The 23,340-nt window shown below is 52.4% G+C and overlaps 2 protein-coding genes and 1 long non-coding RNA gene across 4 annotated transcripts in view; 1 reads left to right on the forward strand and 2 right to left on the reverse strand.

Annotated features, from left to right (window-relative positions):
- Positions 1-23,340, forward strand: part of LOC138568684 (uncharacterized) — a 342,089-nt gene that overhangs the window by 149,942 nt on the left and 168,807 nt on the right. The gene's annotated exons all lie outside the window — the stretch shown is intronic.
- Positions 1-23,340, reverse strand: part of LOC138568676 (hydroperoxide isomerase ALOXE3-like) — a 411,617-nt gene that overhangs the window by 49,756 nt on the left and 338,521 nt on the right. The window lies entirely within an intron of this gene.
- Positions 12,221-14,250, reverse strand: LOC138568681 (nuclear apoptosis-inducing factor 1-like). Its single transcript, XM_069646463.1, has 2 exons — positions 13,421-14,250; positions 12,221-13,106 (listed from the first exon to the last, which is right to left on the reverse strand). The coding sequence occupies exons 1-2, from the start codon at positions 13,839-13,841 to the stop codon at positions 12,265-12,267; spliced, it is 1,263 nt and encodes a 420-aa protein (XP_069502564.1). The 5' UTR covers positions 13,842-14,250; the 3' UTR covers positions 12,221-12,264.

Genomic DNA, 23,340 nt, shown 5'->3' on the forward strand with positions numbered 1-23,340 from the left:
TGAGCGGGGGGTGGGGGGCAACAGGAGACAGAAACAGGGCATGAGCAGGGGGCAACAGGAGACAGACACGGGGCATGAGCGGGGGGTGGGGGAACAGGAGACAGACACGGAGCATGAGCGGGGGGTGGGGAGAACATGAGACAGACACGGGGCATGAGCGGGGGTGGGGGGCAACAGGAGACAGACACGGGGCATGAGCGGGGGATGGGGGGCAACAGGAGAGACACGGGGCATGAGTGGGGGGTGGGAGGAACAGGAGACAGACATGAGGCATGAGCGAGGGGTGGGGGGAACAGGAGACAGACACGGGTCATGAGCGGTGGGTGGGGGGAACAACAGACACGGGACATGAGCGGGGGGTGGGGAGAACAGACACGGGGCATGAGCGGGGAGGGGGTGGGGGGCAACAGGAGACAGACACGGGGCATGAGCGGGGGGTGGGAGGAACAGGAGACAGACACGGGGCATGAGTGGGGGGTGGGGAGAACAGGAGATAGACACGGGGCATGAGCGGGTGGTGGGGCCAACAGGAGAGAGACACGGGGCATGAGCGGGGGGTAGGGAGAACAGGAGACAGACACGGGGCATGAGCGGGGGGTGGGGAGAACAGGAGACAGACACGGGGCATGAGTGGGGGATGGGGGGAACAGGAGACAGATACGGGGCATGAGCGGGGGTGGGGAGAACAGGAGACAGACACGGGGCATGAGCGGGGGGATGGGGGGCAACAGGAGACAGACACGGGGCATGTGCGGCGGGTGGGGGGCAACAGGAGAGAGACATGGGGCATGAGCACAGAGTGGGGGGTACAGGAGACAGACACGGGGCATGGGTGGGGGCAACAGGAGACAGACACGGGGCATGAGCGGGGGGTGGGGGAACAGGAGACAGACACGGGGCATGAGCGGGGGTGGGGGAACAGAAGACAGACACGGGGCATGAGCGGGGGTGTGGGGGGCAACAGGAGAGAGACACGGGGCATGAGCGGGGGGTGGGGGGGTACAGGAGACAGACACGGGGCATGAGCAGGGGGTGGGGGGCAACAGGAGAGAGACACGGGGCATGAGCGGGGGTGTGGGGGTTTACAGGAGACAGACACGGGGCATGAGCGGGGGTGGGGGAACAGAAGACAGACACGGGGCATGAGCGGGGGGTGGGGGGCAACAGGAGAGAGACACAGGGCATGAGCGGGTGGGGGGAACAGGAGACAGACATGGGGCATGAACGGGGGCAACAGGAGAGAGACACGGGGCATGAGCGAGTGGGGGGAACAGGAGACAGACACGGGGCATGAGCGGGGGTGGGGGGCAACAGGAGACAGACACGGGGCATGAGCGGGGGTGGGGGGAACAACAGAGACAGACACGGGGCATGAGCGGGGGGTGGGGGGCAACAGGAGACAGACACGGGACATGAGCGGGGGGTGGGGGGCAACAGGAGACAGACACAGGGCATGAGCGGGGGGCAACAGGAGACAGACACGGGGCATGAGCGGGGGGTGGGGGGAACAGGAGACAGACACGGAGCATGAGCGGGGGGTGGGGAGAACAGGAGACAGACACGGGGCATGAGCGGGGGTGGGGGGCAACAGGAGACAGACACGGGGCATGAGCGGGGGGTGGGGGGCAACAGGAGAGACACGGGGCATGAGCGGGGGGTGGGGGGAACAGGAGACAGACATGGGGCATGAGCGAGGGGTGGGGGAACAGGAGACAGACACGGGGCATGAGCGGGGGTGGGGGGCAACAGGAGACAGACACGGGGCATGAGCGGGGGGTGGGGGGCAACAGGAGAGACACGGGGCATGAGCGGGGGGTGGGGGGAACAGGAGACAGACACGGGTCATGAGTGGGGGGTGGGGAGAACAGACATGGGGCATGAGCGGGGGGTGGGGAGAACAGGAGACAGACACGGGACATGAGCGGGGGGTGGGGAGAACAGACATGGGGCATGAGCGGGGGGTGGGGAGAACAGGAGACAGACACGGGGCATGAGCGGGGGGGTGGGTGGCAACAAGAGAGAGACACGGGGCATGAGCGGATGGGGGAACAGGAGACAGACACGGGGCATGAGCGGGGGGGTGGAGGGCAACAGGAGACAGACACGGGGCATGAGCGGGGGGTGGGGGAAACAGGACACAGACACAGGGCATGAGCAGGGGGTGGGGTGAACAGGAGACAGACACGGGGCATGAGCGGCGGGTGTGGGGGGCAACAGGAAACAGAAACGGCACATGAGGGGAACAGGAGACAGATACGGGGGGTGGGGAGAACAGGAGAAAGACACAGGGCATGAGCGGGGGGAACAGAAGACAGACATGGGGCATGAGTGGGGGGTGGTGGGAAGCGGAGAGAGACACACGGGGCATGAGCGGGGGGGTGGGGGGAGGGAGAGAGACACACGGAGCATGAACGGGGGGATGGGCGGGAGGGAGAGAGACACACGGGGCATGAGCGGGGGGTGGGCGGGAGGGAGAGAGACACACGGTGCATGAGCGGGTGGTGTGCGGACGGGAGAGAGACACACGGGGCATGAGCGGGGGCGGGCAGGAGGGGGAGAGACACACGGGGCCTGAGCGGGGGGTGGGCGGTCGGGGGAGAGACACACGAGGCATGAGCAGGGGGTGGGCGGGAGGGGGAGAGACACACGGGGCATGAGCGGGGGTGGGGGGGAGGGGGAGAGACACACGGGGCATGAGGGGGAGGGAGAGAGACACACGGGGCATGAGCGGGGGTGGGGGGAAGGGGAGAGAGACACACAGGGCATGAGCGGGGTGTGGGCGGGGGGGAGAGAGACACACGGGGCATGAGCGGGGGGTGGACGGGAGGGGGAGAGAACACGGGGCATGAGCGGGGGGTGGGCGGGAGGGGGAGAGACACACGGGGCATGAGCAGGGGGTGGGCGGGAGTGCGAGAGACACACGGGGCATGAGCAGAGGGTGGGCGGGAGGGGGAGAGACACACGGGGCATGAGCGGGGGGTGGGCGGGAGGGGGAGAGACACATGGGGCATGAGCGGGGGGTGGGCGGGTGGGAGAGATACACACGGGGCATGAGCGGGGGGTGGGCGGGAGGGAGAAAGACACACGGGGCATGAGCAGGGGGGGGATAGGGGAGAGACACAGGGAATGAGCGGGGTTGGGGGGGGAAGAGAGACACACGGGGCATGAGCGGGGGTGGGGGGAAGGAGAGAGACACACGGGGCATGAGCGGGGTGGGGGAAGGGGAGAGACACACGGGGCATGAGTGGGGGGTGGGCGGGAGGGGGAAAGACACACGGTGCAAAAGCGGGGGTGTGCGGGAGGGGGAGAGACACACGGGGCATGAGCGGGGGTGGGGGGGATGGAGAGAGACACAGGGGGCATGAGCGGGGGTGGGGGGGAGGGAGAGAGACAAACGGGGCATGAGCGGGGGTGGGGGGGAGGATGAGAGACACACGAGGCATGAGCGTGGGGTGGGGGGAAGGGGAGAGACACACGGGGCATGAGCGGGGGTGGAGGGGAGGAAGATAGACACACGGGGCATGAGCGGGGGTGGGGGGAGGGAGAGAGTCACACGGGGCATGAGCGGGGGGTGGGCGGGAGGGGGAGAGACACACGATGGGTGGGCGGGAGGGGGAGAGACACATGGGGCATGAGCGGGGGGTGGGCGGCAGGGGAAGAGACACACGGGGCATGAGCGGGGGTGGGGGGATGGAGAGAAACACACGGTGCATGAGCGGGGGGTGGGGGGAAGGGGAGAGTGGCACACGGGGCATGAGTGGGGGGTGGGCGGGAGGGGGTGAGACACACGGGGCATGAGCGGGGGGTGGGGGGGAGGGAGAGAGACACACGGGGTATGAGCGGTGGGTGGGGGAAGGGAAGAGAGACACGGGGCATGTGCGGGGGTGGAGGGGAGGGAGAGAGACACACGGGGCATGAGCGGGAGTGGGGGGGAGGAGAGAGACGCATGCAACATGAGCGGGGTGGGGGGGAGGGAGAGAGACACACAGGCCATGAGCGGGGGTGGGGGGAGGGAGAGAGACACACGGGGCATGAGCAGGGGGGGGATAGGGGAGAGACACAGGGAATGAGCGGGGTTGGGGGGGAAGAGAGACACACGGGGCATGAGCGGGGGTGGGGGGAAGGAGAGAGACACACGGGGCATGAGCGGGGTGGGGGAAGGGGAGAGACACACGGGGCATGAGTGGGGGGTGGGCGGGAGGGGGAAAGACACACGGTGCAAAAGCGGGGGTGTGCGGGAGGGGGAGAGACACACGGGGCATGAGCGGGGGTGGGGGGGATGGAGAGAGACACAGGGGGCATGAGCGGGGGTGGGGGGGAGGGAGAGAGACAAACGGGGCATGAGCGGGGGTGGGGGGGAGGATGAGAGACACACGAGGCATGAGCGTGGGGTGGGGGGAAGGGGAGAGACACACGGGGCATGAGCGGGGGTGGAGGGGAGGAAGATAGACACACGGGGCATGAGCGGGGGTGGGGGGAGGGAGAGAGTCACACGGGGCATGAGCCGGGGGTGGGCGGGAGGGGGAGAGACACACGATGGGTGGGCGGGAGGGGGAGAGACACATGGGGCATGAGCGGGGGGTGGGCGGCAGGGGAAGAGACACACGGGGCATGAGCGGGGGTGGGGGGATGGAGAGAAACACACGGTGCATGAGCGGGGGGTGGGGGGAAGGGGAGAGTGGCACACGGGGCATGAGTGGGGGGTGGGCGGGAGGGGGTGAGACACACGGGGCATGAGCGGGGGGTGGGGGGGAGGGAGAGAGACACACGGGGTATGAGCGGTGGGTGGGGGAAGGGAAGAGAGACACGGGGCATGTGCGGGGGTGGAGGGGAGGGAGAGAGACACACGGGGCATGAGCGGGAGTGGGGGGGAGGAGAGAGACGCATGCAACATGAGCGGGGTGGGGGGGAGGGAGAGAGACACACAGGCCATGAGCGGGGGTGGGGGGAGGGAGAGAGACACACGGGCCATGAGCGGGGGTGGAGGGAGGGAGAGAGACTCACGGGGCATGAGCGGGGGGTGGGGGGAGGAAGAGAGACACACGGGGCATGAGCGGGGGGTGGGGGGAGGGAGAGAGACACACAGCGTTCGTGTGCAGGCAGCAGATCCCGCTCCTCGGGCCTCCGCTGGCCACCGTGTGCCGATGGCGTGAGCGGAGGGCTGGAGGAACAGGGGAGACATGGAGCATGAGTGGGGGTGGGGGGACAAGAAGGACACACGGGGCATGAGTGGGGGTGGGAGGAACATGAGACAGACACAAGACTTACTGTGCAGGCGGCGAGGAACAAAGATGGCGGGCGTCTCTGAAGCCAGATGCACTGCATGCTTTCACCGCATCCAATGAGAGAGCACGTCAGATGTCCGCGGACATCACGCAAGCTGCTTGCCCAATCACCGTCCTGTCCGCGAAGCGAACAGGGAAGTGTGTCCGCGAAGCGAACACAGATATCACTAATTTTTTTCACTTACATTTTTGTCATTTTTTTTAAAACTACTGGACGGATTTACACCAAATAAAGCAAAGCACGCTTTCCGGACCAAGCCGCCGCCCCTGCCGCAAATTTGGTGTAAATCCGTCCAGCGGTTTGGGCTGTAGGCGTGAGCAGTTTTTTTATGTCTATGGGAAAAATAAAAGTTTTGGGACCCCCCTATAACTTTGCCCCCCCCTGGACGAATCCTCACCAAACTTTGCAAAAAAACTTCAGAGTGACCCAAATACTTTTTTTGCAAAGTTTGGTGATTATTCATCCAGGGAGAGCGAAGTTATAAGCCGCCCAAAAAGTGCTCTTCCTATGGAAACACCAACTTAACCATAACTACATGGCCACTACTGTGGCCATGTTATATGTATATATATATATATATATAAAAAAAAATTAGGATCAGGGTTTCAATAGTTAAGGTATACTCTGGCTGTTGGAACTTTGGGTCCCAGCAGGCTGTTTGCAGGAATGCCTGTTATTTATTTTTATGTTTTAATTGTGTTTATGGTTAGTCAGGAAACCTTACACAACCAAATTAACATATCAAAAAATATAAAACAAGAAAAATTGTCCAAATCCATGAAACATGACACCCCAGCAGAATGCATTCAATGTCAACATTACAAAACCAACATCTCATCAATACAACGTAATACAGCCAGGGTCAAAGAAACCCGTCTTGCAGCTAAAATTTCAGACCAAAAACAGTCTTAATCGTACAACCTTAATTTATCTAAAAATGTATTAAACTGTGTATAGCTTATCGATGACGGTTGAGGACAAATTAGCAGCAAAAGTTGCAAGGTTTCAACTGAACTCTTGTCATTACAGAACCTACAGACCCTACACATTCTCTCAGTCTCCGTTCCTAATCCCTTCAACAATCTCTCTAGTGGGGAATAAATACAGGCGAAATCTGAGGAATTTAGTTCTCAACACGGGTGAGGGAAACCTCTTAATATATAATTCAGGGACTGAGAGAGGCTTTATGCTTTTTAATACATTTCAAAATAGAAGGTACTTTCAAACTTCCCCTCCAGTACGACTCCAATCCCTGTCCTCCACTGCCCTTTTTACTTTAAGTGGTTCTCTATATAACAACTCCAGAGATCTATCCAGGCTCATCAACACTGTCTGAGTATCATTTACCCAGCATGAGCAGTAGCGAGAAGAGCGGTTCACCATAAGTGTAGGTAACTTAGAGACAAGTGAATTCTCCTGTGGAAGTCTGATCTTTCTAAGGAAAGACAAAGGGCCTCATCATTGGTTGAGCCTTAGCCCTTAAATTAGGATCAACAAATAATAGGAATAGGATGAATGGGATTAGCAAAGAATTAGCCAACCTACCCATGTGAAAGGAAGAATGCTAGACTGGTTGGCTGACCACAACTGTGTCACGGCAATCACCGCCATTGAACCTCAGTCATGGACTGATCACTCCCTTATTTCCTTCGCTATCGCTACTAATCGGCCAACCACTAAAACTAAAATGATCGCGCCACCCCTCCTCTCCAGAAATAAACGCAACATCACAGCTGAGAAGCTGACACCTATCCTCATCCCTATACTGAACTCCACTAACTCTGAAGACCCTGAAGACATGATTGACTTATTTAACAACACTATGACCAAGGCCTTAGACACTATTGCCCCACTGAAACTTTGCAAGAGCAAGCCTAAAGCTCACCTCAACACTTGCTTCACCCCACATTTGAAGGCCCTCAGAACTGAAAAAAGTAAATGGGAAACCATATGGAAGAATCTGCCCTCCAAAGAAAATAAAGACAAAGTAACCGAAATCTCCACTTTTTACAAAGCCGAGATCATTAGAACCAAACATGAAACTTACAACAACAGGATTCAGAATGCTAGTTCTAGTATCAAGGAACTATTTGGGATCCTGAGAGAATTAGAATCACACATAGCCCCTGACGACTCACACCCTAAAAACAAAGATTGGTGCACGGGCATCCAAAATGCTCTGGCCACCAAAATTGTCACCCTACAAAATAAAATTGCAACTAAACAACTCAATAACAATAGTACAGAGACATCCCAGAAACATCAAAAAATCCTCGCCTTAAATACTCTCCAAGAATTCAAATTTACCCAAGTTACTACACCAGAGGTCCAAAAAATCATAGCTTCCCTGAAACCTTCACTATGCCAAGTTGATATCTGCCCAGCACAAATGACCAAAGACGCAGCCAGAGACCTTGCCCTATTTATTACTAAATTGATAAACACCTCCTTTAAGACATGCCAGGTACCCACAAATCTCAAAGACGCCTGGGTACTTCCTTTACTAAATAAAGCCACACTCGACCCTTCCATCCCAACAAACTACAGACCTATAACAACAGTCCCTTTTTTACTCAAAATCATCGATAAAGCTACTTAAAAAGGTACGTCTTCAGTTTCTTTTCAAACTTGGCCTGGGATTCTTCGCCTCTAAGCGTAGATAGGAACTAGTTCCAAAGTGTGGGGGCTGCTGTGTAAAACGCACTCTTATTAACTTGCGTCAGCTTGGCTGTTGGCACAGCTAGCAGATTCACATTGTCTGATCTCAGGTTTTGGACCGTGGGTTTTTTGATTATCCTCTCAGTCATATATTGCGAGCTGGAGCCCTCCAAACATTTGTGAACTATGTCAGCATGCAGAATTGTATCCTGGCCTCCATTGGCTGCCTTCACTTCGGAGAGGCTGTCATACTTTTAAATCTGATCCGATAATAGCTCAGACCGCACTATTATGTATAACCAGGAGTCTGGCAAGTTCACCTTTATTACCACCATCAGCAGGCTACTACAATAACCTTTTTTAGAGCCTATTATTGCTCTAGCGATCATCTCACTACTCTAAATCGTGGGGTAAGGCCGTATGTGAGTTAGAAGTCTTATATAATAAGAAGAGGTAGACACAAGGTTACTGGTGTGCCGACTCATAGTAAGATTTTGGTCCAAATAGACGCCAAGTTTTTTTATTGTCCTTTTTATAGGGAGTTTACATTCAGCAATGCTAAACTCCTCATATTCAGGTCCCAGTCTGCTAATTCTGGTACTGGTGCCTCAAATCATGAGCTCGTTTTTTTCATTATTCAAAGGAAGCCCATTCTCCACCATCCAACCTTGGATCAGTCTGCATAGTTCATTAATACTGCGTGTGTCCTCGCAATAATTGCCTGAAAGGGGTTTGATACACTGTGTATCATCCGTGTAGTTAGAAAAACAAACACCCTTGGGGGCTGTCAAAATGTTAAACAATGAGGGAGACAATCAGGCTCCCTGAGGCACACCAGACACGGCAGAGGGACAAGGCAGGCTTCTGCATAATGACTGCAGACCCTGATCACTCTGTCTTCCAAAAAGGAACGTAGCATCATCACTGAAGTTGGCAACTTCCTTTAGCTTCTCTCTTCCTTTAGCTCTTCCTTTAGCTTGTCCAATAGGAGAGAGTGTTCCACCAAATCTAAGTTGTGTAACATATTCGTCTTCAGATCCAGGAGTGCTAACTCTGTGCTGAAGCCTTGCCGAAAACCTGACTGGCATTTGTTAAGAAAGTCATACTTTGTCAGATGCTCCAACATTTGTGAGACCAACCTATCCAAAATCTTAAACAGAAATGGGGAATTTGTGATGGGTCTGTAATTACCTGGTATACCTGGGTCTCGTCCAGTTTTTTTTATTAGTGAAGTTATCCATGTGCTTTTTAGCTCACTAGGCACGTGACATTCACTCAATGAGGAGTTCACAATTTTTGTCAACGTGCTAAGAAGAGCATCTGAGCACGCTTTAACCACCACCGCTGGGCATATGTCTCCCTTACAACTTGTAGATGTATTGTTCTAAACTTAAAGGAGGGGCTTGCCTGTTTTTGAGGATCCACTATATGGTGGCCATACTACTATCTCCAGGCTGCACTACAGTCTTATTGGTTTCTGACCTAGCCTTCTGGATGTTATCTTGTATGCCCTCTAGTTTTTTAAACATGGCATCATGTATTAGGGTGCACCAGGCTTTGTCTTCCAGAGTACCTTCACATATATTGTCCATAGGTATTTCAGATTCTTTAAGTATTGTGAACAGTTCCTTTGAGTAATGTTGAGCTTTCGCAATCCTAGTTTCAAAGGAATTCATTTTTGGCCTGAATCACAGCTAATTTATATTTGTTTGTATCCCTGCTATATATCAATGGGCCTCATTACGACCCTGGCGCTAAGCGAAAAACGATGGCGGTAAATGCTTACCGCCATCGTTTTCCGCCAGGTCCGATCATGACCCGTGACCGTTAACTACGATGCCAATAGCGGCATCGTAGTTAACGCTGCCGCAAACTGCGCTAAGGGTGCGCGCACGCGACCGCCCACACCGTACTTAGCGCCATGGCGGAAAGGCACGCAAATGCCGACCCAAGCGGACATGCACCTAACGCCATCATTGAGGCTGCTAAGTACCTTACCGCCATGGTGCAAATAACGCCATCGCGAACCAACCGTAAAGGGCCAATTCAAGTGAATGCAGCTGCCACAGGTGCACAGAAACAGCACAGGTGAAGGCAATACAGACTCAGGGGAGTATAAAAAGAGCACACCCCACCCCTACCCACACCCAGTCACACTCCACAATGATGCCAATACGACTAGCAATGTTGGGGCTGGAGGACCTGATAGCAATGCATGTGCTACTACAACAGCAACAGCAACAACAACAACAACAGGCAGCACAGAGGAGACGCAGGAGGAGAAGGAGGGCAAGGCAGGCCCAGCAAGCCCCACCAGCACAGCCAGTGCCACCACGCAGGCAGCCCCCAATCCCACGCATCAGAGCCAATCCAAACAACCTCACTGCTGAGCAGATCCACACCCTGTACCGTTTGGACAGGGACACCATCACCGCCATCGTAGACATGACACACAACGACATCGTCAGCATGATAGAAAGTCCAACCGCCATCCCCCCCCTACTGAAGGTAGTGGCTGTACTCCACTTCCTGGCCACAGGCACCTACCAGCACACAGTGGGGCACCTGCATGGCATTTCACAACCATTATTCTCACGAACACTCATCCAAGTGCTTGATGCCCTCCTCAAGCACACAGACGACCACATCTCATTACCACGGACTGCCCAGGAGATTGCAAACACCAAAGTGGGTTTCCATGCACTAGCCAGCATACCCGGTTGCATTGGTGCCATCGACTGCACCCATGTGGAATTGGTGGTTCCACGTGCCATGGAGGTACCGTACCGCAACCGGAAACAGTTCCACTCTATCAACGTGCAAATGGTCTGTGACTCCAACAAGATCATCACACATTGTTGTGCCCGATTCCCCGGATCAACCCATGATTCCATGATCCTGAGGAACTCCACAATACCACGCTACATGGAGCGACATGCAGGCCCAAGATCCTGGCTACTCGGTGAGTGCTATGTCATGGAAGTGGGCATGGGAATGACGTACCAGTGCATACTCCACCTGGCAGAAAGGGGGGGGGGGATGATGCATACTCCACCTGGCTGAAAGGGGGGGGGGGATGATGCATACTCCACCTGGCTGTGAGTAACACAGAGAACGGATACAGAGGAAGGCCACTCACAATGCACTAAACCCCTCTGCATACATAGGGTGATGGCATGCTAAACAGGCCATGGCAGCAATGGGCATATACTGGTTGCATAGTGTGAATCAATTAGTGCATGTAGAAGTGAGCCAAGGTAACAGTTCCATGCCAGCCATGGTGGGACATCATGTTCCTGGACAGACAACATGACTGACACATACATTCTCGCCTACATACAGGTGATGCAGCCTACCCCCTGAAGAGGTGGCTCCTCACGCCAGTCCGGAACCCGCAGAACCAGCACGAGGAGGACTACAACCGTGCACATACACGTACTCGTGTGGTCATAGAGCAGACATTCGGCCTCCTGAAGGCACGGTTCCGAAGCCTCAGCAGGTCTGGTGGGGCACTCCTGTATGGCCATGAGAAGGTGGCAAAGATCGTCATGGCATGTGTCATGCTGCACAATATGTGCGTCAGACGGAATGTGCCCCTGCCCCCTGACGCAGAACTGCAACCACCTGACGATGAGGATGAGGATGAGGAGGGTGCAGAAGGGGCGCCACCACATGGAGGAGGCGATGCACAGGAGGGGCGTGCCATGCGCCAAAGTATCATCAACCACTGCTTCTAGCACACACGGCTGGTGTTCATCGCATGGAGACAGCACTTGGGGCACTGTGTGACTCTGGGGCATGCACACTGAGGACTGGACACCAATAAAGCACACATACGCAATGAAAATGTCCACACGTTTCCTTTTGTGAAACGAATAAACTGTATTTGAACTATGTACTGTCGTGTCACACCCCCTCCCACCTCCCACCTCCCCCCTGCACACCCCCCCCCCCAAACTCCCCCCTTAACTCCCCAACACACCACCCCGCCACCCCCCTGCACACCCCAACACACCCCCTCCCACCTCCCACCTCCCCCCTGCACACACCCCCCCCAAACTCCCCCCTTAACTCCCCAACACACCACCCCGCCACCCCCCTGCACACCCCAACACACCCACTCCCACCTCCCACCTCCCCCCTGCACACACCCCCCCCAAACTCCCCCCTTAACTCCCCAACACACCACCCCGCCACCCCCCTGCACACCCCAACACACCCACTCCCCCCTCCACCCTCCCCCCCCCCTGGAATCCCAACAAAGGTGTGAGTTGGTCTGTGCAGCAGTGTCAGTAGTAGGATTCCTACACTGTCCGGCCACTATTGGCAGCCCCCTCCACTGGCCCCCGGGGCACCCCTGCCTGTGCTGCGGAGGTTCCTCCCCGATCGGCGGATGGGGCTGCTCGGTGTCGAGCTGGCAACCGAGGAGGATCCTGCCTGCTCATTTGGACGCATGGCCCGTATTGTCTGCACAAGGTCAGTGATGGCGTGCCGCACAGCAGCTAGTTCCGCGCAGATGTCCTTTGTGGACGACTCTATAGCTGCCTTCACAGTCTCAGCACATTTATCCATTGCTGCACTTGACCCCCCACATTCAGCAACATGTTCTTCGAGCAGCGAGGAAAGTTGCTGCTGCCGGGTGGCAATCGCCTCCAGAGAATGGTTGGGATTCTGGGCCATGGCTAATGGCAGTGGCATTCCCATTGGGCTGATCTGCCCCTGCAGCGGGGATGGAGTGGCTGGCCAATCGTCATCCTCTGGCTGACCCTGTGTGGCATCCACATGCGGGCTGCTTAGGGACAGGTAGGGGGAATGAGGGTGGCCTGTGGGGCTCCTGACATCACTCTCCTCAAAGGTCCCTGCTTCACTATCGGAGGAGGCAGCAATGGCAGCAGTCTCCCCAAGTGTGCTGCTTGCAGCAGAGGCTGTGGCTTCTGTGGGCATGATTGGTGTGATGTCTGCTGCTGCTGCTGCTGCTGCTGTACTGCCTGCTGGGGTGGCTGTCTGTGCCCTGTCCTGTTTCCCTTGCATGGATTTTGCCTGCTGTGGTGTTTTCCTCGGGACGACAGAGGTGGAGGGTTGTGGCGTTGGCACAGTTGGCCTGGCCCTCTTGGTGGGTGTGGAGGCTGTGGTGTCCTCTTCCTCAAGGTCGGAATTTGAGCCTGTGGTGGGACAGAGGAGGGAGAGTGTTATTGATGGGTCTGCGGACATTGGCCGGGCATTGTTGCGACTGGCATCTCATCAGTTAGTACATGTGGCACATTTCATGCAGGGGAAAAAAGTTGACTCCCTTTTGTGTGGAAGTAGCATGGAGGTATGTGGGTGCCTGCAGTTAGGGTGTGCATGCTGCATGTGTACAGGGTGCAGATCGGATGTATCTGTGGGCAGTCTCCTGCTGATGTGTTGCATTCACACTATGGGCCAACATTGTACTTCACATGAATGGACTTTGCATGCCTTGATTTGAGCCACCTACCTGCATCGCCCGATGTCGGGGCTCCTCTCTCCATTCCTCCTACTCCTTCAATGCTCTGCATTCCGATTGTGGAGGCACAGATTTCCTCCCATGGCTGCAATTTTATAGGGGACTCCGATCCTCCCCCAGTTGCCATTGCCAGGTTCATGTTGGCTGATAGTATGCTCCTGACTCTGAGCCGGAGATCGTCCCACCGCTTGCGGCACTGTTTGACATTGCGGGGTGTCGTTCCCACGGCACTGACCCGCTGAGCTACCAGTGCCCATATGGCCTTCTTCTTGGTTATGGCCGGTCTTGTCAGTTGGTTGGAGAATACCACTGCAGCGTTCTCCTGTAGGGTCTCCGCTAGAATGGTGAGCTCCTCTCTGGAGAAGCGGTCTTGCCGCTGGCGGTCACAGGCTTTTTTCAAAACTTTCGGCATCTTCCTGCAGGTAGAAGGTTGAAGCCGGTATTGGCGGGGTCTCAGGCTCGGATGTCCAGTGGTTTCGGAGGATGGCAATGGATTGTGTTTTTAAAGATGGCCGCCGTGCTCTTTCCCGTTCCGCCGCGGTGACGCTACTTCCGGTTCCGCTTATCTACGGTCAACGCTAATTGCGGTGACCGCTAACTACGGTCACCGCTATGTACGGCGGTGGCGGTGGTGCACCTTGCGCCGCATACGATGCCGGTAGGTGCCGTTTTGGGGGCATTACCGCCATGGCGCTGTTTACATTACCGCCATGGCGTAATGCTCGTGCGCGATGGGTCGTAATGTGGCGCACTTTACACCATCGTCCCACGGCGTTAACGTTCATTACGCCATGGCGGTAATGACGGCGGATTACCGCCAGGGTCGTAATGAGGCCCAATGTATCATCCTCTCTATGGAATTTTTTCCATGCATAAAAGCTTTTTCTTTTACATGTCCTAAGAGTTCGCAGCTCGGCCGAGAACCAGCTATTAGATTTCTTAGGCACCAACCGTTTGGTGTTCAGAGGGACTAAAGAATTCATAGCGTTCTTCATAAGCTGTTGGGAAGCTCATTACTCAAAGGCAGCATCCATACCTGCATACTATCTGGATTCTCCTTCCTGAGATTTCTTAGGGTGGCGCAGGGTCTGGCCGCTAAAGGAGTGTAGGGCTGAGAAGTAGCAATGCTATCCTGGGTTGAATTGATGTAGTCCATGCCCAAAGCAAACTAACTATAATATCTGGCAAACTGACTTCAAATAGCGTGGCAGCAAAACGGCAACACGACGCGGCATGGACCGGCAAAGACCAGCTTGTGTCTGTCGCGCCAGCGCTGTTGTGCCTGCTGGCTAAAAATATGTCTAATGAACTTCAACTTTGCTGGGAGTTGTAGTTCTAAGGCCGAACAGCGCAACTAAGGAAAAGCTCAACAGACCACGAGAATTCCTTGAAAGAGGTAATTACAGTGGTATTAAAAGCAGTTTAGAGGTTAAAAATATTCAATCGAATCCTCCTACTGTCCCAAGATCAAATCAATGCTAAAAAGGCCGCTGGTGAGCAGGTCACGTGTCTTTACATTTAAGGGTTGGCCCAACCGTGAGTCGGGCGGTAAGTGGGAATTTTTCTTCCAGCTTTTTGCTGGAGGTAAAAATGTCCCTTTACCACCTGTTTTCAGCACTATTACCACTGGTGCAATTACCGCTGGTGGGTAATAGCGCCCCCAAACACCATTGTGTCTGAGGGACCCAATGGGGAATGGGAATTTACTGCTGTAAGGCTACTCGGGATCCAATTCTAATAGCTCCGGATCAAGTAGCGGTAACGCTATTTGCACTGCGGTATCTCAGCGGTATTACTGCCGGTACACCACCAAACTCCTGATGAGGCCAAGGCTTCCATTGAAACCAAGCCTTCATGGAAGGTATTCCCAGCTTATACCGAATCACTAGGGCCGGTACACAATTGGGCAAACCTAGAACTTTGCAACAAATAAAACCTTCAGGCTTGTATACATAAGAATAGATATCAGTATTGTGTAGTAATGCGGGCAACACCTTTGACCTGTAGTAACTGATAGCTGGGAGTAGAGGGGACTTCCCCAATTTAGAAACAATGGGCCTCATTACAACCTTGGTGCTAAGTGCACCAACTTTACCACCATGGTGTAAACTCCGTTTACACCATGGTGGATGGCGGATTTACCGCCCCATTCCAAGGTGAGTGGGGCGGTAAATCCCCATTTCCCATTTTCCCTTCCCCATTCCCATTTTTGCCCCATAGGGCATAATGGGAGTGGGGAAGGCGCTAATTACGGCACCGTAAATTACGGTGCCGTAATTAGCACCAAGGTGCCTTAGCACCATGGAACTTAACGCCTGCAAAAAGCAGGCGTTAAGGTGGGAATCAGACGTTAAGGGTTAACGGTGGCGTTAACCCTTAACGCCTGAGTTGTAATGAGGCCCAATGTGTTTCAGCTGGGTGACATAAATGCTACACTTTGTCTTGATACACTCAAAGTGCTCCCTTTTTTTCTGACAGCTATAAAGAGTGTAGCCCAGATACACATACCTATTCACTTGTTCAAGTTTCTCTCCCTTCACTATAAAAGGGCACTCCTTCCTCTTATTCCCACTATTCTTGATGTTCATTTCCAATTCATATGCATCCATAAAATAGACCAGACCATTCAGCGAGCACTGTAGGCTGATATGCGTTTGGTCAAGAATAACCAAATAGTCTGCATATAATAGATAATTAAATTTCAAGGAGCCAAGCTTCGGAGGAAAATATTTCACACCAGCCAACCAGGACCTCAAGTCCAAAAGGTAAAGTTTGAATAAAGCTGGAGCCAGGAAACAGCCTTGACGAAAGCCACACTGAGTAATCTTCGGCACCATCAACCTTCCCCATCCCTCCAGCCACCACTGTACTCTGGTATTGTCATGAAAGGCCATAAGAATCTCCAATAAGGAGTTAGGGATGCCCCAATTCTTTAATATCTTCCACGGGGTGCCTCTTATCACCCTGTCAACAGACATCAATAGATCTACAAAGGCTACATAGAGAGGCTTCTTTTCCTTCCTTTTCATGCTAATCAACATTGTCAGGAGACAGCTGCTTACCTGAGTGCAAAGCCCCTTCTTAAATCCTGATTAGTTTCCATCGAAACGACTGACACCACTGCATCCAATCATTCAGGGCTTCTAACACAATTGCAGCAAAAACTTTGCTACTAGCATCTAGAAGGGAGATAGGCCGATAGTTGATAGGAGACCGCCTATGTATGTAGATACTATGATAGCTACATATTCAGTAACTGCTATATTGCCAAATTACAGATCTTCTGCTTGGGGTGACTAGAGACAGTCACATCAGAGGTATGTGTTTGCACTATACTTTTCAGCATAAAGCTATCAGACTCTGAACTGCAGGGGAACCGTGGAACCCTTCGGGAGTTATGGAAGCAATACAACACTCACCCAAAAGGAAATAAACCAAAGGCTGCGTAATAATACAACACTGTGGGATAGTTCCCCGGGGCGGGAGTGCTATATGACACAAACTCTAATGACAATGACAGGACAGGAGCTGTAGAAGGGGGAGAGAGAGAGAATTACAAAGGAAGTAGCAGGGGAAAGAAATGACCAATACAAAACGATATTACCAGATTACAGCACCTGAAAAAAAACAGCTGTCCGTGATGTAGCCTAAATCCATAAAGTACTGGAGCAGTATCTAACTAACTGAACTAATCATGGTGCTTGAGTGCCTGAACATGTGATCACGCACCGAGCTCTGTCGCATCTAGTGATGCAACAGGATTGGGACACGTCAGCGTACCGGTGGCTGCATTGCACATTTCCATGGCAACCTGTATGACCCGGAAAAGGCGCCTGCTGCCATTAAATCTTGCGGCTGAGGCCACGATGTACCTATACGTGTGTCTCACAGCCTCGGCCATGATCGATTCCTAACAGCATGCAGCCCCCCCACACCCCTCAAAGAGGGACATATCTTGAGAACAGGACCTGATTTCGCGGGGTATGAGGCATGGAACCTGAGTAGAAGTCTGGGGCCCATTACGTCATCTATAGACACCCACATTCTATCTTCCACCCCATAACCCTTCCAAAGAACCAGATATTGTAATCAGCGTATAGTATAACGTGAATCAAGGGTAGGTTGAACTTCGTATTCGTCCTGGGGCCCTACTGCCGGAAGTTTCAGAGAAATCAAAATGACACATGGAATACAGAATGGATCTTATACTGAGGTGGGAGATTTAATTCAACATCTACAGGGTTAATAATCTGATGAACAATAAATGTCCTAATATAACAGGGTTAACTTCATAGTACAGGAGGGAAGATGAATATGTAATGTGGAAAAACATATGGAATCCCCTGGTTGTTGTTTCCTGCTTGCAAAACAACAGGCCTGATCTTGGGTTGTCTGTAGATGGTTTTTTGCTTTTACCAATCCGTCCTGGAGGCTGATGGACAAGTCTTTGGCTGTTGGGATGCTGGAGTTGACAGGTTTTTGGATGGGAATTGAACAGGAATGTAGGCCATTCGACAGATGGAAACGGGTATTTTTGATAGAAGTGTGATAGTAATCGTTGTATGCAAACTCTGCCAATGTCAGTAATCATGTCCATCCATCTTCATATTCTATGAGATAGCAACGAAAATATTGTCCTATGGTTTGGTTTGCTCTTTCGGATTGTCCATCACTTTTCAGATGGTACACAGTGGATAAATTCAAACGGACCCCCATTTCATTGCTCAACTCTCGCCAAAACTTCAAGATGAATTGTGTAACACGGTCTGCGATGATAGCCATCGGAACACCACAAAGACGGACAACTTGGTCAATTAGGAGGCCAATAATACTTTTTTCAGTGCAACAAAATGAGCCATTTTAGAAGAGGAAACCAATATTATTAGGATTACTCTGTAACCTCCTTTATTGGGTAAATCGGTGATGAAGTTCATGTAGCATATTTGCCAAGCCAGATCTGGTATAGGCAGGGGTTGTAATAACCCCATGGGTTTATCCTGTGTTGTCTTTGCTTGAGCACATACTCCACAACCCTGGATATAATTAAATGTTGTCTTTTGAGTGTTTTCCACCAAGTGTATCATTTTACCTTTTCCAGAGTCTATCTTATTCGAAAATGGTCTGTTCTGGGTATTTCATGACACCAATATAACATAATCTGTTGGCTTTTCCTGGTGGGTAGCGATAGTTTTTGGTTACAGAATAACAATCCTTGTTCCTCATTATTCAAGTCATCCGCGTTTAAGAACTCTGCCTTCATCTTTGAAGTATTGATTCCCAGTAGCACTTCCCCATAATCAATCAGGTGAGGAAGTACCACCAAAAAGATCTTGTCAAGAAGTATAGAAGGGTTTCTCTGAATCTCGTCTTCTTTTCCTTTGTAAGCGCAGGACAACGTGTCTGCCTTGGTGTTTTGATTACCTGGTTTAAAGGTAACGATAAAATCAAAACTTGAGAAAAAATGTATCCTGTTATTTTGACGCTGATGTTAGCTTGAGCAGTTTTCAAGAAACCAAGATTGCTGTAATCAGTGTACACCGTAATAACATGTCTGGCTCTTTCCAGCAGATGTCTCCAGTTCAGGAAAGCTTCTTTTATGGACAATAATTCTTTTTCGAAAATACCATAATTCTTCTCGGCAGGATTCAATGTACGGGAAAGGAAGGCAATCGCATGTGGACACAGGGTTAATGGGTCTTTCTGTAAGGTTTGCCCCAAAAGCATCATTTGAAGCACCCGTTTCACATCATAGGTTTGCGGACTCGAGTGCCCCCTTTTACCCCTTCACACATTTATGCGAATGCGCTTTTTTGCACATTTTAGAGCACATCCTGTTACAAAGACAAGCGGGGGCAGAGGGTATTTCATTATTTCATTCAAATGTTTTTCTTGTCACTGTCATGCATTTCTTTCAAGTGTGACAGCAATAGTATGAACCGCAGAGAATAAAGGGGCCTCAAACCGAAAAAATACAACATCATCTGCGAATTGTGAATCTACCCCCTCTTCGTTTACCTCCCCGCTGCGTGTCAAAATCAGGCCTGTTACCAAATTCTTTTAGTAGATATCACTATGGTCACTTAAAATACTTAGCTTCTGGTAAACATGTAAATAGGTAGCAGTGAGCTTAGTCATCAGTGCTTTTGTCACCACTCCACATCCGTTTATATTTTGATCAGAGGTAGATCACATGGAGTGCTGACGAATGAAGATGGGCGATCGTCGTCTGTGCTGCACGACATAATCTGCTGTCTGTGGTTTGAACACTGTGCAATTGCTGCATCTCTGTATGAAAGGATGGTGTTGCTTCAGCTGGGAGCTCGGGGTCCCAGGATTCCTGTTCATTGTGAAAGCTTTGCTTTACTATTTTGCTTTCGTCTAAGTCATTTTTCTCATACATTAGCTGTCCTCTGAGATCGGAATGATGAGCATTAACTGTGTAGCGAACATCAAAATTGGTATTTGCATTTCACCAATGCATGTCTTTTCATGGGAATGGTCCTCATTTTATCAATGATCTATACTAATCTTGGCTCTGTGCACATTACAAATCAGCGACGCCGCTGGTTTTCTATTGTGGAAAAGACTGTCCTACTTCAAATGCTTGATGGCTTAGCAAGCGATTGGCTGGAAATCCACAATGAGATACAAACGCTATTTTTCCAATGATTACTACTGAGATATATGCAAAGCATTGGTCATTAGGATTGTGCTAACAAATACAAGTAAAGTTTTTAAAAACTGCAATTTGGGTATACCTGCATGTATTCTTTCTTGGTTTGTTGTTGTAAGGTTGTGTTTGGAGCAATACCATGATTTTTGTTTCGATTGTACCATATATGTAGAGCAAATGATTGAATAGCTTACAAAAATTGTAATAGTCCAAAAATAGTTCCCTGGACCCAGGGCTACATGGAAAATATAGTGGCCCTCATTACGACCCTGGCGGAATTCGGAAAACGATGGCGGAAATGCAATACCGCCATCGAATAGCGCTCGGTGCGACTATGACCCGTCACCGCAAAGTACGATGCCATTAGCGACACCGTAGTGAACGCCAACGCTAACTGCACCAAGCACGCGCGCGCGCGCCATGCCAAACCGTAAACACCACCATGGCGCAACGGTACGCCAATTCCGACCCTAGCGGACATGTACCTAACGCCATCAAGCATGGCGGAATGCACCATTCCGCCATGGTGAGAAGTACGGCATCGCGAATCAACCGTAAACGGCCCCACTGAGTGCCCGTACACCGCTCCCTGCCCACAAAGTACAACTCCCCGTAGGTGCAATGAAGCCACAATGCAACCAGTGAAATGAACAAGTCACCCATGCATGCCAACGTACAATAGAAACACAACAGGGGCCAATGGGAGCTGCAGGGCACAGATGGCACGAATACAGAAGCCATCCCAATGGACATGACCACAGTCCCCCACCAAGAAACGCACGCAAACACAGGCACCTGTGACCAGCAATATTCCGAAAATCACATCATTCCACCAGTCCACCTGGCTGACCGGCATCTGTTACACAAAACCCAATCCCCCGCCCCTGAGCATGACAACATTCAAACAGTCATATTGGCAGCCCCCATCCCTGACCTCACGGGCTTCGTAGGCAAACGCGCCCAGTACAGTACCACGCAACTAAACTCCGAAGCTGGAACCCAGTGCAGATCTCCTCACAATACATCGCCCCCCAAATAGGCATATGCCACATCACTTGCAAAGAAGAACGCTACACGGGCCAAATCAGAATAGAAATTTAATGCACATCAAAATCACCAAGCCCATACAGCCATCAGGCCATGAACTCCAAAACACATTTCACCATTGTGGGCTGCATCCGCAAGAAATGACCAGCCACTACTTGTGTGACGCCCTGTTCCCTCATGGTACACAGAGCCACATTCACGTACGAAAAGGCAACATGGAAGCGCACAGAACCGCAGGGCCGTCCCAATGGGGAGGCACTAGTCCAGCTGAAAGGCCGAAATGTTGCTCCGAGCCACCAGTACTGCGTAAGGGAATGTGGCCCATTGGCGATCGTCCCATAAGATCGTAATGCTGCTCCACTGATTAACACGAAGCAGCAGGTGTCGGGAGTAAAACCCATCTGCAGGAGTGGCATACAGATGGCAGTGGCAAAAGGGGAGGAGATACCTGTCAACCAAAAGAAAAGAAAAAGAACAGAATGGCCATCAGTACTACATTCCAACAACTCACTGCAATGATCACACTAAATCCACAGCCACATGCATGCTAGCCCACTCCAAAGGTCCATCACCACCCAAAAACCACTTGCGACTCATAACTATCTATATCGAGGTGTAAACACCATCACAAACGAGTGTACCTGTGCATGCGCCTGTGAAAACAGAATCCATCTGATGGGATTGGTAACGTGCATGGACACAAGTGTCTGAGGGCGCGTCGAGACAGGGAGGGCTCAACAAGGCCAGATAGACGATGGTCCCACTATGGCAGCCCTGCATCACATAGCGTAGGGGAGGCGGATAGATCCCAAGAAGCCCTGTACATGGCAAACTCTGTATCAAATCACCTGCCCATGCATCCATTCATCATTCCCTCATCCCGGGATTAAAACGCCTGAATATTTACTCACATAACATTAGAAATATCCATTGAGTCTGTGCGTTATGCAGCCTGCAAAATCCACAGTGCCCCAGCCCGTAATTCCAGTGTAGTGAAGTAACATGTATTTGGGAACGTCCTGCCTTATCGTCCACTACGCTATTGCGCATCCCATACTATTCATATCAATCATTGCATTCTCGCCATGGCCCCTGTCCCAAGGACATTGAACAATAGAACGTTATATTTGCAGTCAGACCTGTGGGCATCTCCTCGCCGCTAGCTGGAAACCGAAAGCGCCGCCCTTCGAATTCCTCATTTGCAACATCACGTCGAAGAGGCATCTGTGGCCGTTTGATTACACTAATTAATCCATCGAGTGCGGCTGTGTGTGAAAATGGCAACTGCCTTCACCCACGAATGGGACGCCCCGCCCGTCGTTGCAACTCGGTACAGTGATGAATGAGGGCCCACCGTTACTCGAGTACTACGTTCCACTGACCCTTCACGACTCTGTTCGCGACTGCACAGATAGTATGTGAAACAATGGGACCACAGCAGAATGAACATATCAACCAATGTTACACGGCCATCGGGTACAAATACATGATTGCAATAGCAAGATGCCATTCCACGAATTGCAGCGTTGTGCGCGGGACGCGCTCGGCCAAAGGGGAGAGCAGTTTGCACAGGTGGAATGAATCACCACAGGTGGAGGCCATTCAGCCTGAAAACACATAAATTGCACAGCCAGTCTCCTCCCACAACCACACCGGAATGCTACCGGCAGGACTCGCGATGTTGGCCCTGGGGGACCTGATAGCACTGCAAGTACTCCAACACCAAGAAGAAGACGAACACCAACTACAACCGGCCGCACGGAGGAGACGCAGGAGGAGGAGGAGGCCAAGGCAGGGCCAGCAAGGGCCGCCAGCACAGCCACTACCACCACGCAGGCAGCCCGCAATCCCACGCCTCCGAGCACATCCGTTCAACCTCACTGATGAGCAGATCCACACCCTCTACCGTCTGGACCGGGACACCATAGCCGCCATTGTGGACATGACACAGGCTGACCTTGTCAGCATGATAGATAGCCCAACCGCCATCCCACCCCTACTGAAGGTGGTGTCTGTACTCCACTTCCTGGCCACAGGCACCTACCAGCACACAGTCGGACAGTTGCATGGCATTTCTCAGCCACTGTTCTCACAGACACTATTGCAAGTGCTCGATGCCCTCCTGCAGCACGCAGACGACTACATCTCCCTACCACGCTCGGAGCAGGAAATTACCAACACAAAAGTGGGA

The sequence above is a fragment of the Ambystoma mexicanum genome, chromosome 1p, assembly GCF_040938575.1.
Source record: "Ambystoma mexicanum isolate Mex_15411 chromosome 1p, UKY_AmexF1_1, whole genome shotgun sequence".
Classification (NCBI taxonomy): Eukaryota; Metazoa; Chordata; class Amphibia; order Caudata; family Ambystomatidae; genus Ambystoma; species Ambystoma mexicanum.

Excerpts from the sequence above, each read along its gene's own strand:
- LOC138568681 (XM_069646463.1), bottom strand. The coding sequence starts at position 13,841 with ATGCCGAAAGTTTTGAAAAAAGCCTGTGACCGCCAGCGGCAAGACCGC. Across the intron at positions 13,107-13,420 it reads CCCGACATCGGGCGATGCAG|GCTCAAATTCCGACCTTGAG; the intron begins GTAGGTGGCTCA and ends GTCCCACCACAG.